The sequence below is a fragment of the Lupinus angustifolius genome, chromosome LG06 (assembly GCF_001865875.1).
Source record: "Lupinus angustifolius cultivar Tanjil chromosome LG06, LupAngTanjil_v1.0, whole genome shotgun sequence".
NCBI classification, from domain to species: Eukaryota; Viridiplantae; Streptophyta; class Magnoliopsida; order Fabales; family Fabaceae; genus Lupinus; species Lupinus angustifolius.
This window is the reverse complement of record NC_032014.1, coordinates 21847768-21862254: the sequence shown is the minus strand read 5'-3', so window position 1 is coordinate 21862254 and position 14487 is coordinate 21847768. Positions and strand designations below refer to the sequence as shown.

General features: G+C 32.1%; 2 protein-coding genes across 2 annotated transcripts; one reads left to right on the top strand and one right to left on the bottom strand.

Moving 5' to 3' along the window:
- On the top strand, nt 581–4496 carry LOC109350187 (UPF0548 protein At2g17695). Its single transcript, XM_019591355.1, has 5 exons — nt 581–686; nt 1262–1322; nt 1418–1594; nt 2305–2503; nt 4043–4496. Exons 2-5 carry the CDS (start codon nt 1264–1266, stop codon nt 4229–4231), a joined length of 624 nt encoding a protein of 207 aa, XP_019446900.1. The 5' UTR covers nt 581–686; nt 1262–1263; the 3' UTR covers nt 4232–4496.
- LOC109350186 (IST1-like protein) lies at nt 5653–9621 on the bottom strand. The gene is made up of 7 exons (XM_019591354.1): nt 9420–9621; nt 8900–9032; nt 7479–7582; nt 7225–7396; nt 6967–7107; nt 6774–6862; nt 5653–6540 (listed from the first exon to the last, which is right to left on the bottom strand). Exons 1-7 carry the CDS (start codon nt 9506–9508, stop codon nt 5907–5909), a joined length of 1362 nt encoding a protein of 453 aa, XP_019446899.1. The 5' UTR covers nt 9509–9621; the 3' UTR covers nt 5653–5906.

Sequence of the window (14487 nt, the reverse complement as noted above, 5' to 3'; positions counted from 1 at the left end):
ATATTGACAAACTTGCTTAATTTATAGTCATTTTTAGATTTGTTCCCCACTGAATTTATAATTTTAGGATTCTCTATTTAACTTTACAACAAAACAGATTTTGTTTCCTTAAAAACTATTTTGTATACCAATTTATATCTTAAAAATTGATATGAATCAAATTATTCATTTTAAATATTTATTATTAATTTTAGAGAATTCAATGATTTAAATTAGTGAATAGATTCAAATCAGATTAACCACTAAATTTTCTTAAAATTAATAGTAAGTTTTTTAATAAGTGAATTCTCTCTTAAACATTTATTATTAATAATCTTGAGTCATTAAACTCTTATAAAATATCATTTTGACTCATATGCACTATACTTACCAACAGACGTCGTTTGGTTCAAGTGGTACATATTTGATTCCCCTTAAGCAAAGTCTCGATTTGGAGTCTTGTGGATGAAAAAAATGTCCGCTGAGAGAGTTGGCCAGACAGAATTACCTCCCGTGCGACGAGCATACATGTGGAAACAAACAAATATGCACTATATTTCATATTTATTTTTCACTTTTTTCCATGGAGGAATGAAAGTAGGACTTCTTTTATCATACCCTTATCCCATACTCTCATGGTTGAGAATTGAATTCAGTCTCCATTTCACTCAACATTCAATCCTCTTTTAGGGTTAACATTACTCATTGTATGTGATTTCTTGTTTTATTTGTGTTACTATATATCATATTGTTGCCATGTACTAGTAGTATCACCATCACTCATGTTATTGGTTGCACTTGCACTCTAACAGATAGGAACTGTGACTTACCCTATTACATATGATCACGAGTTCAAATCGTAAAAACAAGTTTACTGGATAAGAATGTGTATATCTAGCAGGTCTGAGATGACAGATAGATATACGCAACCTTACACCCTCACAAAGAGGCTGTTTCGAGACGAAAGTTGTCGTCCTTTAATTTTTAGACAAAGTTGTTAAAGTTGTTAGTAGTTACCTTAGATGCTAAATTTCGTAGATAACATTGATGCCATGATTCCTGGCTCACAATAATCGAACATTTTCATCTATTTAACGATTTAGTCGGGCCTTACACCATTAGACAAATACATTGTTGGTCTACATTTTTGTCTAAGATAACTGCAATTGACATTTACCAAGAGCAAGTAGGAAACTTTATTTCTTTGAATTTTTTTCTGTCATTGGTTTGCTTCATGTTATATAGTTATAGCCTTTGACGTGTTTGTGAAAATGCTTAACAGAGATGGTTTTCTTGAGCTGGGGTCGCCCATCTCCCCAACAACAAAAGGCTTGCATCAACAAGTAATATGATTTCACTTCTTTAGTCTTTACCATTAAATTTTGACTCATTTCGAACTGCATTTTATATTGCTCATATTTTCACCACATATTTCTAGCTCGGGTACTTTCAACTATGAAGATAAATACAAAGGAGCTACTGCTAAGTCCATTTCTTCCCTTAAAGATGACAAGGGGCTCTCCAAAGATGGGTTTTTACTAAATAATGTGCGAGTTTTGGTCGGTTCTGGTGTTGACACTTTTGAGAAGGGCAAGAATGCTCTCCAAAGTTGGAGGTATGCTATGCTCATCAATCGTGTATATAAGTTACTTTAAGGTTACACGTAGATTGACGATATTAAATTGGATAGGCCTAACTCAATCCCAAAAGCTAGCTCAAGAGGTGACGGATGCTTTAGCCTTATAAGCATTGGTCGTACCATATATCCATCCGACGTTAGACATCTTAATACATTCTGTCACGCCCAACACTGGAGAATTGCAGCATTAAGTTTGCATGACCTAGACAACTGCAGGTGGGCCCAACATTGTGATTCGGTTAGCCTTATAAACAGTGGTTTGACCGTATTCCCATCCAACGTGGGACATCTTAACACACCCTTCACCTATGAGTTAGGAAGGAGGTTCAGTTAGGTCTAAGCCAATTTAACATATTCAATAGTATGTGATGATATTGTTTCACAGTTTGGATTGTTTAAAATAGGATGAAATGGAATGGGCATGATTTTATTTCCTCCCAATTTAGTGCTATGAACAGGAATGAAATGGAACCAACTTATACTCCCCTATCCAAAAAATGGTTTCAGAACTAAATTTATTTCATTCCCTTACATTTCATCCATCATTAAATAACCAAACATAGTAAAATACACTGTATATAAAAACCACAACCAAACCTTAGTCCTACAAGGTGGGTCGGCAGTATATTAGTAAATATATTGTATGTATATATATATATATATTTTATATGGGAAATTTCTTGCAGGCATTTTGGATTGAATTGGGCATTTGTTGATCCAAAAACACCAGTTCAACAAGGGGTGAAGTTTTGTGTTTGTGTGAAGGAATTCCTGCCATGGGTTATGATGCCACTTCAGGTTGTGTATGTAAATGAAACTAACACTGCCAAAAATCGTGTGGCCTCCTTTGGTTTTGGAAGTGGAACTCTTCATGGTCACTTACTGGTTAGTGTTTGTTCCCCCCTCTTCATGTTTTTCTTTTCCTCTTCCTCTTGTTTGTTTTAGTTCTAAGTGAGAAATTGAAGATATTTTGTGATTTAATTTTCTTATGCAATACCTTGACTTCAGTCAGTAATTTCCAATACTGTAGAAGAGAATTTGCATTTAGTGATTTTGTGTTTATTTTTGCTTGTATACTTCGGAGAGTTTGTGCAATGATAAGCAAAGAACACTTTACATATACAATCATCAGATTTAATTATGGACCCTTGCAGTGTCACAGAAAAGTATTTTTAGTTTTCACTCAAATCCACATGCAATCTAATAGCTCTGCAGTCTGTACAGTTGTATTTCCTCTCCGGCTATGTTGTTTACTAGATTTAGGTATCTTGGGTTAATCATATAAGAAAATAGATAAATTGACGAAGATGTAAACAATAGGATTCAAACGGGTTGGATGAAACGATGGAGTGCTTCAAGTGTCATTTGTGATAAAAAAGTATCACTTAAGCTTTAGAGAAGTTTTACCGCATTGCTATATGACCTGTAATATTATATGGGACTGAATGTTTAGCAATAAAATGTCAATACGAAAATAGACTCCATATAGCAGAGAATAGAGATGTGAATGTTGTGTTGGATAAGTGGACATTGTAGACAAGATAGGATTAGAAATGAATACATTAGGGAGAAATTTGGAGTAGCTCCTATTGTAGAAAAGATGGTAGAGTAGTGCCTTAGGCGGTTCAGACATGTGTGGAGGAGACTAGCAGAAGCCTCTGTAAGGAGAGTAGATTAAATGGAAATTAGTCCAATTCCTAGAGAAAGAGGGAGAACAAGAAAAACTATAAGGGAAATGATTAAAATTTGTCAATGAACATGATTTATGATAGAACATTATGGCGTCGTTCGATCCATGTAGCTGACCTCACCTAGTGGGATAAAGGATTATTGTTGTTGTGAGTTATTTGTATTGATTTTTGAGACCTGAATGAATTCCTTTAAAAATTCTATAGGTGGAGATAGATTCCTTATTTTGCCTTGTTACTGAGTATAACATGTTTGTCATGCAATCTACATCATATTAAGAATAAGCGATGAGTTATTATAATTATCAGTGCTAAGGTTGAGTTTGGTACAACGGTAAAGTTGTTGCTTAGTGTCTATGATGCGACATATTCAAATTTTGGAAATAGCCTCTCTGCTTGCAGGGGTAAGGCTGCGTATACCTACCCTCCCTGACCCCACTAAGTGGGAGCCTCATGTACTAGGTTGCCCTGTAGTTGACCTTACCTAATGGGATAGAGATTTGATTGTTGTTGTAAAAGATTATAACCCTTTTTCCAGACTTCTCATGGATTTGAAATACTTCAAGGACATATGACTTCATAATCATCCTTGTTGAATATCAGGGTGCCAATTATTTGAATGGATTCTCTGCATAATAATCACTGGTTTATCTTCAACATGCTATTTGCCTTTAAGAGTTTCAAATGAATTTGCTTTCCATTCATTCTCAGAAATTCTTAATCATTCTGATAACAGGCAGGAGAAGAACGCTTTTCTGTTGAGATTGATGAGAAGAATCAAGTGTGGTATGAAATACTTTCTTTTTCAAAGCCTAACCACATTTTATCATTTCTTGGGTACCCATATGTGATTCTTAGGCAAAAATATTTTGCTCATGAATCTGCCAAGTTAATGCAGAAGCATATAAATTCTTCAAAATCCTAATATATGTAAATTGTACTCACCTAAGATTAGAGTTTCTAGCCTCTTTTTTCTCTTTTGTATCATTGATCTTTACAATATTTCATCATTAAACTGTTTTGCTATACTGCTTTCTTTGACCTATGGTTATAAACTTTATAAACTTCATGTCATTCCACTACATTTTATCATTCCTGTATCAAGTGAATAACGATGTATATGAGTGTTGCACATTGTAAGTTGAAATGATGAATGATGAGTTATTAATTTATGCTGAGCCTTGATTTAATTTTTCTGATAAAGGAAAAAACAACTTTGTTTCAAATTAAGACTAAACAAGTGACTTTATATGTGTTGGAAAGTAAGTCCCACATCGCATTTAAATATCTGTTAGACTACTCATCCCATTACCGATTAGTTTTGAGATGAAACGTTAACATAGTATCAGAGCCAAAATCCAACTTCTTTCCGGTTGCAATGGGTCAAAGGTAACCTTCGTCTGGTCCGGTAGACTTATGTGGAGGGGGCATGTTGGAAAGTAAATCTCACATTGTCTACCTCCAATTAGTTTTGAGATGGAACTTTAACAATATGAACGAAGAAGCAATTGGGTTAAATAAGTAAAAGAAATATCTCTTAAAACAATCACCCTTCAATAATTTGGGGTTTACCAATTACATATTACAACTTACCTAAAAAATAAATTTGTATTGTGAACTGAAACATACAGATATACATGATGTATTTATTCTCAATGTAAACTTACCCTTGTGGATAAACTAAAATGTGTCGTTGGACACATTAGAAAAACCCATAACATTCTTGGTGTGTACCACTATGTTCCCCATAAAAAAAACTACCATTAAACTCATATTATGTTGATTTTTTTAAACCGATTAAATTTGACAAAAGTATAGACTAATTATTTATGGAAAATGATAGTCATTTTTTTGTTAATGAAACTATGGCTAAAAATGAGCTAAACCGAATTGAACAAAAGCTCAGTTCGATAAAAATGTGTTCGGCTTGAAACTCAACTCAAGCTTAAAAGGAGCTGTGTTTCCAGTTCAAATTCGATTTAATTGAAGTTCCCAAACCATTAGATTTGCCTCGCCAATTGAATTAACCCAAATACTTTCCATTTCTTTTTCCATATTTGTTTTTTAGACTAAGGGTATTGATGATAATTAGCAAGGGACTAATCATTTTGAGACATAAAAGTTAATTCTCATCTAACCAAAGTCTCCTTAGACACAATAGCAATATACATAGTAACCCTTAAGAAAGAGTTACTTATGTAACTTAGCTAGAGATTTGTTATTTTATTATTCGGTACATAGATGACTTCTTAGTGCTCATACACTGAAGATTTTATGAAAATGGATGTGAGCTTGATAAAAGGAGAGGGACATTTATTATTGATAATCAAGTAGACAGAATCAATATACCATGAATATAAGAAATCCATATAATACAAGGTAGTATCCAATACCAGCCATATACGATTTTTGTATGTATACAAATGAATTACGAAGACCATATTGATAAGTTGTTGCTAGAATCAAGTAGACTATACTAAATGAGAAACAAATATAATACCCTCACATAACTTAACTGTGACAAAATAAGCCATTCATACATGTATAGAAATGAATTACAAAGAACAAGTTTATATTATAAGTGGTTGTTCAAAGAGAGTTCAGGATTGTGACTTTCTGAATCTTAGCGAATCAAAACGGGCAGTAAGTTCATCGATATCTGGTAATTTTGGATGAACATGAAAGCTGTTGTCCTGTTTAACCAGAGATGATGGTACCGGTGGTGGAAGCCGTGTCGGCGGCAAAGAGACCGGAGGTTCTTCTGCTTCAATTTCTTCATCACAATCTGATTCATCAAACTTAGTATCTGAATGTGCAGAAGTTGGATGATAGCTATATCTTCTATAATTATTGGCATCATTGTCCATTTGACCAGAAGTTGGATGGTAGCTATATCTCCTATAATCCTTGCCACCAGAAGAATTTTGTGTAGCCATTGAATCCTCACTTTTCATTTGATCATACTTCGGTAAACTCTGTGACATGAACATTTTCTCCTCGGTTGTAGATTTACGATCCATGTTATGGGTATTTATTGCAGGATCATTTGATTGGAAGTGCCCATGGTTCTGTCCTGAAACAAATGATTGAGGAGCTACATTACAGTCCTTCATAGCCATGTAAGCAGCAACTTCTGCAGCAGCAATTGCTTTCTTGGCTGATTCAGCTGCCGCCTCAGCAGCAGATTTAGAATCTTGAAACCGCAAGTCATTGTTGTTTCCTCCACCTGAAAATCTGATGAATTACAAACAAACAAAAAACCTATCAGAACAAGACTAATATATTTAACTGGGTATATAATATGATTATATTTATGAATTTGTGAGTTTGGTGCAATGGTAAGGTTGTGTCTTAGTGATCATAAGGTCACGAGTTCAAATCCGGGAAACAATCTCTCCGCTTGCGTACAACTACTCTACCCAAACCCCACTAGGCTACATTTTTTATCTATGAATTTGTGTTTTCACCTAGTAGCTGCTTTATTTGACTCCACGAACACAGCAGTTGAAGGCGTCAGTGGTAAGCTGCTGGCACTGACAAAAGCGCGTGGCCCTTCCTGATGAAAGAATTGCCAAATTATCAATGAAAAATAAGAATGCAAAAGAAATGGAAAAATAGTATTAATGAAGCATGAGAAGTCAAGAAAGACAGAAAACATACTATAAGCTCTTCTGGTGGCATGAGAAGTTCTTTCTCAGATTCTGCAGTATCCCAATCAATTTGATATTCCTTAGCTATATCCTTCATTACTTTCAACTTCACTTCACCAGGAGGAGTTCGTACCGAAAGCTTTTCTATCAGCTAAAAAACAATGCATTCACAAGCACTAATATGAATACTTTTGATGATTAAATATAGTTCATTAAGAAGCTAGCATTCTAAAAGGATTCTTCTTTATAAGCACACACAAAGGCGTACCTGGCGATTTACACCACAGCTAGGCCTAAGATCAGTAGCAGCAGATACAAAATCTTTCCCGTATTTCTTCTCGAAGATTTTCTTAAGCGACACAAGTTCTGGAATTTCGGAGCACCTACAGGAAGCAAATACTATACTGGCAATTCCTTCTTTCAAATCTGCTGGACATTCCCTGAAATAAGACGGAGTAGCATCAAAATGCAAGTAAGTTCTTACTTTCACAATGAAACTATATGAATTTCTCTATACTTAACCTTTGCTTTGAAATGATTGATAGTCTGGCAACAACTAATTCACAGAAGAGCTCAATGAACTCATTTGCAGCCAATACATTTTGCTCTCTCATCACATGTTCAACCTACAAGGCCCAAAAGTCACAATTACCACAGCACTCTCATGGTAACAAATCACAGAAGAGACTATTAAATCATATTATTGAACCTATTCCCTGTAAATCTTTACACCCTTAGATAGTAGATTACAATTTCACAGTAAATGCAATTAGTTTATAATAAGGAATTAGAATTTAGAAATCACATATGCCTCTTGATGCTTCAAAAATATTATACTGCAGAATTCCTAGAAACTTGACTGAACATTAGCTTCACATGTCACAATTTTTCAGTTCTCCAGAATTATTTACAGATGTAGGGATGGGGATTCCTCATTCCTCGAAACTAATGTCACGAGCATAATATTTTCTTCTCATGAAGTTTAGAAAGTGATCTTAGAGAAGTGCATAAATGAAGTCAAGATTGTGATATAACAATATTTTCCATCAAATTTGTAATTTTTATAAAAGGAGACACTAGCTAATCTAATGAACTGCTCCACGTTCTGACAGCTAGCATTTAGCCCTTTATAGATGGAGCTGAACATTGAAGAATTACACTGACAGGAAGGATACATGCTTTATAATATATCCCCTTAGATTGTTTCCAAAATAAAGGAGATTTTAGCAACAACCAGCAATATACAAGAAATCGAAAGATATTATACCCTAACAGCAAATGTTGTGTCTGCAAATTCCAACCATTGAAACTGACTCTATAAAATCTAAACATTTAGAACTAGCAATCTAATTCCTTTTGAATAGGCATAATAAAATGGTACATCAGAGAAATTTAAGCACTCTAACTTTGGGACCAACACAAGGACTGCATAATGTTAATCTTATTCAACATTCACAATGTTTGATAAATATTAACAACCAAGATACTAACAAGTGAATTGACTTCATATCCTAGCCCTTAGTGTTTGAACCCAGATGCTCACACTTTATGTTTCACAGCTCTAACAACCAAAGAAGTCGGACAAAATGGAATAACCGAGTTAATATTTCATGATGGAATGTGATGGATGAAATTTATAAATCATAAAACTTGGTTCCATTCCCTTACACATACCTCCTCAAGCTCTACCAACCTAGTTACCTTCTATTCCTTTCTCCCATATCCATCCAATTTTCATCATTCTAAACATAGCAACAAACACTAGAAAAAGCAATTATAAAGGCCGATGGCACAATACACGAGACTCCAACCTATTGGAGTCTCGGAGGATTGATATAAGCAGACTTACCCTCGCAAGCGAATAAACAGTAATACAAAACCTAAAATTCGACAGAAATTATTTGTTTTTGGTGACAAAGATATGAGTATTGTGATTTGTATACCCTGATTCGAGCAGTGGCATCTTGACCAGACTGGAGAAGCATGGCAATGTCTCGTCTCATCTGTCTAACAACCACCTCTCTCTTGTTCCTCAGCAGCTTGATCCTCGCCACTGCCATCTTCGCCGCAGTTTTGCTTCAAAAACAACAACAAACATCATTCATCACACTCAATCAATTTATCAACAAGACGTTAGTCTAGTGGTGTAAGACCATGTTAGATCCCAAAACAATCAAAATGTCAAAGACTTGATTCGTGAGGGCGACACTTGTTGGAAAGGACAGTCATGTATCCGAAAAGGATCAATTCATTGCCAAAAGGTGAGGAGATACCATTGGTAGTATAAAAAAAAATACCCAATTGATTTTAAAAAATGTGGCCAAAAAAAGGAAGTAACTTTAGTTTTTCAGTTTAATATCTATACCCGATTTTTTTTACACTTTCGGTATATCATCCACTGTCATATGTGTATTACTTTTGTTTAAGAAAGTCGATAAAGATAATGTGAGAAGAAGATGTTACCATTTGGAGGAGTTGAAACCGAGACGGAGGAGGTTGAGAGTGAGCTTGAAAATCCTCTTGGCTTGCAATGTGGCGGTGGCGACCGTCATGTCTAAGGCGAGGAGAGAGAAAGAGTGGTTAAGAGAGAGAGAGAGAAAGAGTGTTTGGGTTTGTGTTTTAATGGAATGGGAATAAGTGTAACGGTCAGCATAAAAAGAAATGAAAGGAGTGTGAGGAAAATTGGATCCTTTTGTGGGAAAATGTAGCCGTTATAGGAACACGCCAACACTTAATCAATTATTTAGCTTGATACACATCTGTTCTCCCAAACTTCGTGTTAACATCTTGTGATTAGTTGGAAAAAATATTTAAATTTTAACTAATTTTTTGACCAATCACAAGGTCATGTATGGAGTGGTACTAAGTCTGAGACCTGTCACGTTTGTGAAGTAAAGAGAGAAAGGACTTCCGTAAATACGTATCTAGGTAGAAAAAATTAATAAAATCATAGCAATATATTAAAAATTTAATTCTAATTAAAATTGAGTGGGATATACTTATTCCAAGAGTAAAAATTTTAAATACATTTATAAATACATTTATATCCGAATATGATATATCTAATAAGAGGAAAGATTCATTTGCTCCAAGAGTATATTTTTTAACTTACTCTCTATCCTAACCATTAATTCTATAGAATTCTAATAGTTTAAATTTGTGAATCTATCTAAATCATTAAACGTTCATAAAATTAATGACTTGAATATAGAATAAGTTTAAAATATTTACTACTTGAATATAGAATAAGTTTAAAATATTTACTTTGTTATAGTAAGTGATCCCTACTTATCTACTAATATATTTACACTTAAGTTTTGAGATTCTAGAGTCATACGGTGTTTTTGGAAACTTTCTCTATTTTCTCTTCATTCTATCTTTATCCTATCATTAATCATATTACATTTATGTCTTTTATCTTTCTTGTTTCCAAAATATAATCAAGAAGACATGTGAGGATAAACAGTTTCTATTTTTAAAACCAATATTAATTCCAGTATTAATTACTTAAATTCGAATGGCACGTCTCACCGGAAAGTCAATATCTATTGGTATGAGCCAATCATTTGACCGGTCAAGCACAATAACTAGTTTGACTTAATCAATTTAAGCATAAAAATGGTGAATCGATAAGTTGGATCAGTTTAACTCGACTTGTTCAATTATTTTATAATAAAAAAATATCAATATAGCTTTATTTTGAGAGGAAGAAATAGGGTGTTTTGAACTTATTTATAACTATGTTTGTCATTTTACTCTTTATTAGCTTAGATTATAGAAAAACCTTAGTTGCTTAATTGAGTTTAAAATCTATTTATTTAGTCTTGTTGCGATTAAAGCCTAAAACTTATGTTATTTGATGATGTTTTCAAATTATTTATGAGATTTTTTTTATTAAAACTTCCATTTTGGTTGTTTAATTGCGTACTTGTGTGATGATAATGTTTTAAATTTGAAGTGTAAAATTAATAAATAATATTTGGTAGTATTATGAATTTTTTAGATTTTTTAATGTAAATCGAGTCAACTAATCCAACCACTGATCTAATAATTTGACCAATGACTCATTAATTTAGTAGCCTCATCGAGTCGATGACTTATCTAAGTTTTAATACCCTAATTACTAAAAAAATTAGTACTAATGAATTGAATTTGTTTTTTATGAGTAATAATCTTTTCATTTCAAAATCAACTTACAAATTATCCTACATCACAAAAAAGATATCATGTGATACAAAGTATAATTTAAGTAATATTCTATGATACAATTCGTTTTTCCTATAATGTATGAGGATTTAAATGTTGATTTTATTGGTGAACGTATCACTTTTTATTTATGAATATTAGTATAAAGTTCATGATTTAATTTATAGGATACTAGTCTAGCCGCATAGTATAAAGATATTTTTAGGCGATTGTCACAACATGGGAAACAATATAAAGACGTGTCAAGTGAAAATGATTAGAAGATGACGAGTGAAAGTGATTGGGATGTAGCGAGTGAAATTTGTCAAAGGTTGAAGTTGTTTTATAAGGTGACTTGATTTTTTTCTAACAAAAATATATTCGACTGCAAATGTTTATTTTCTAAAGTTATTTAAAATTAAAATTGCATTCATATAGTGGATTAACTTTCCAAATATCATTATTCATCAAATGACCACAACCATGATGGATAAATTTAATAAGTATTGGGGTATTGTTGTTAAAGGTGTGATGAATGTAGGCACCATTTTGAATTTCAACTATAAGATGATTTTATTGACTTTCTATTTTCCCAAATTTTATGGATCTGAATCATATTACCAAACAAAAAATGTGAAAGTTATTTGCCAATACTTAGAAATAGAGTATGGTAGAAATCTTGAGGATAATGAGATTAATTGTCCATCTTCAACATCAAACGTAAATATGAACTCTAGAATATATGACAATGCAGATTTTGACAAATATGCCGTTGAAAATTATTACTCAACAAATTGCAAGTCTGAGTTAGACCGCTACTTGGAGGAATCACTATTGCCTATAATAATATTTGGATTTGATATCTTAAATTTTGGAAGACAATTAGGACAAACACATGCTACATTACAAATGATTGTTAAGGACTTGCTAACAATTCCTATCTTCAGTTTTGCTTCATAGTCTACATTCAGTACTTGCTAGCAATTCCTATCAAAGTAGATTATACCTGCATACATCATAGCATTGATGTACCTCCGGCTATTGGCGGACTTGAAAGGTAATATTATTTATTATATTTAATTTATATGTGTTTAACTAGTAGTATACCCGTACATTTGGGCAGACCATTTCATGCTGGTTTTGGAAAATTTATTTAAAATTATAATTAAGTACAAGATCCAAGTTATTAGTTAAACATAAACATGTATTAGTTTAATAATACAATATAAATATTAATGTTGTAGCACTTGTATGAGTTGAAACAAAAAAATAGTCATGTAAGTCAAAATAATTATAAAATAAAAGCGAAAAATAAATGTGAATGAACAATTTAAAGTAATAAATCTTAGCGACATAACTAACATTTTTTATGTTGAATCTTAATAAATTAAACTTCACTTCAAAATCTTTGTTTCTACATAATTGTTTGTAATTTATTACATGTAAGGATTTTGGATAATAAATAGATTAGTGCGAAAGTTCCAAACAACTACCAATGTGAAAAACAAAAAAAAGTTAAGGAACATAAATGAATACACAAACAAAGTTTACATTATACATAACAACAAAATCTACCATTGATTTGTAAATCAGGATGGCAAATTAGTTGTTGTATTTTGGATTTCATACTTCACTATTAAAGTAATCCATCATTACATTTCAAGATGTACTTCTGTATGATTTTTCATATGGGTGGATAGGTTTATATGAATAAATTATTGGAAATGGTGTAAAACATTAATGAGTAGATATATTACTTAATTAATATTCCACAAATTTATTAATTATAATACTACAAATGTATATTCTATTTTTGTAACTGATCCAGAAATTCAAACAAAAAATAGAATATAAATTGAATTAAATATTAATATTATGAAATTTTATTATTTACGTTTATGAAAAATTATATCCATAATGAGCATTGCTTAAAATTAGGGAATTATAAATAATTTAATCAAAATATAAATCAAATCAATTGATTATCACAATCAAATCAAATTGCTTTATATGGACCAATTAATTTTGTCGGGGGAATTGCTGAGAATTTGAGAAAGTACTTGAAGAAATTTATTTTGTGTGAACAAACTTATTTTGTAATCTATCATTATGCATTAAGATCTTTTTGACAATAATTAAAAGGAAAAACTATTATGCCTGAAATATTTTATATGATCTTAAAACTATTACAATAGTTCTTTCAAAAACCAATATCTTCAGCCTACGTCTTCTACTTGTTTTCTTTCTTCATAAATTCCATTTTAGTTGCAAATATTATTGAATAACTTTACGTAGTTATTTCATAGACTAAGATAAAATGACTTTGTTGTTACCTAGTTAGAGGAAGCTTGCAAGATGACTTATTCTCCTTAATATTATAATCGTTTAATTTAGCTATTCCCGGTGGCTACAATAGTCCAACATCAAAGTGATTGATGAGTTTTTAGACATTGATGGTTGAGAGTAAACTTCAAGAGAGTCGGTTCGCTTCTCTTTTTTATCAGTGTTATGAGAACCGGACTGGACTTGACCGTTCGACCGGTCTGACCGCTGACCAGACTTAAAAATGACTTTGATTTGCAGTCTTAACCAAATGAAGGTTGAACCGCTTTGAACCGGGGAAACTCTGGTCCGATTGTGTTAAGCCTGGTTCAACCGCATTAACTTAGGAAGTAAACCAGAATGTTCAATTAAAAAATATGAAGATATGTTAATTCAATGAGGTTTGAACTAGGGAACTGTTGACCGGACTTAAAAACGACTTTGATTTGTAGTCTTAACTAAATGAGGTTTGAACCGCTTTGAACTAGGAAAATTCTGGTCCGATTGTGTTAAACCTGGTTCAACCGCATTAACCTCGGAAGTAAACCAGAAGGTTCAATTAAAAAAGATGAAGAAATATTAATTGAACATAATTATACATAATTATTAATTATATAAGACTTTACATTTACACATAATTATATTTTTCTAGAAAAAAATTAATAATTATGTATAAAATCATTCGGTCAAGTCATGCGATTTAACTGTTTAAACCGGTTAAATTTAATACGGGACCTCTTCCGGTTTAACATTTAGTTCGGCTTTCCCAACATTGCTTTTTATGCATACATAAGAAAATATAGTTAGTAATATCCTATTAATTAAAAAATCATTAATAAATTTATAATTTCATTATTATTTGATTCTAAAATAAGATTAGTATAAAAATACATATTATTATTATTTGACTCTAAAATAACTACAAACAATATGTTATGATTCATATTATTACTATTTTAATATTGCTATAGTAACATCATATTTTAATGTTGCATAGGTAATCATATCCCTTTTATTTTTAAAT

Bases quoted from the DNA above. Each gene is read 5' to 3' on its own strand.
- LOC109350187 (XM_019591355.1), top strand. From the start codon at position 1,264: ATGGTTTTCTTGAGCTGGGGTCGCCCATCTCCCCAACAACAAAAGGCT. The intron at 1,323-1,417 runs GTAATATGATTT...ACATATTTCTAG, and splicing joins CAAAAGGCTTGCATCAACAA to CTCGGGTACTTTCAACTATG. The intron at 1,595-2,304 runs GTATGCTATGCT...AATTTCTTGCAG, and splicing joins AATGCTCTCCAAAGTTGGAG to GCATTTTGGATTGAATTGGG.
- LOC109350186 (XM_019591354.1), bottom strand. From the start codon at position 9,508: ATGACGGTCGCCACCGCCACATTGCAAGCCAAGAGGATTTTCAAGCTC. The intron at 7,397-7,478 runs GTTAAGTATAGA...GTCTTATTTCAG, and splicing joins TCAATCATTTCAAAGCAAAG to GGAATGTCCAGCAGATTTGA. The intron at 6,541-6,773 runs GTGAAAACACAA...GTAATTCATCAG, and splicing joins TCAAATAAAGCAGCTACTAG to ATTTTCAGGTGGAGGAAACA.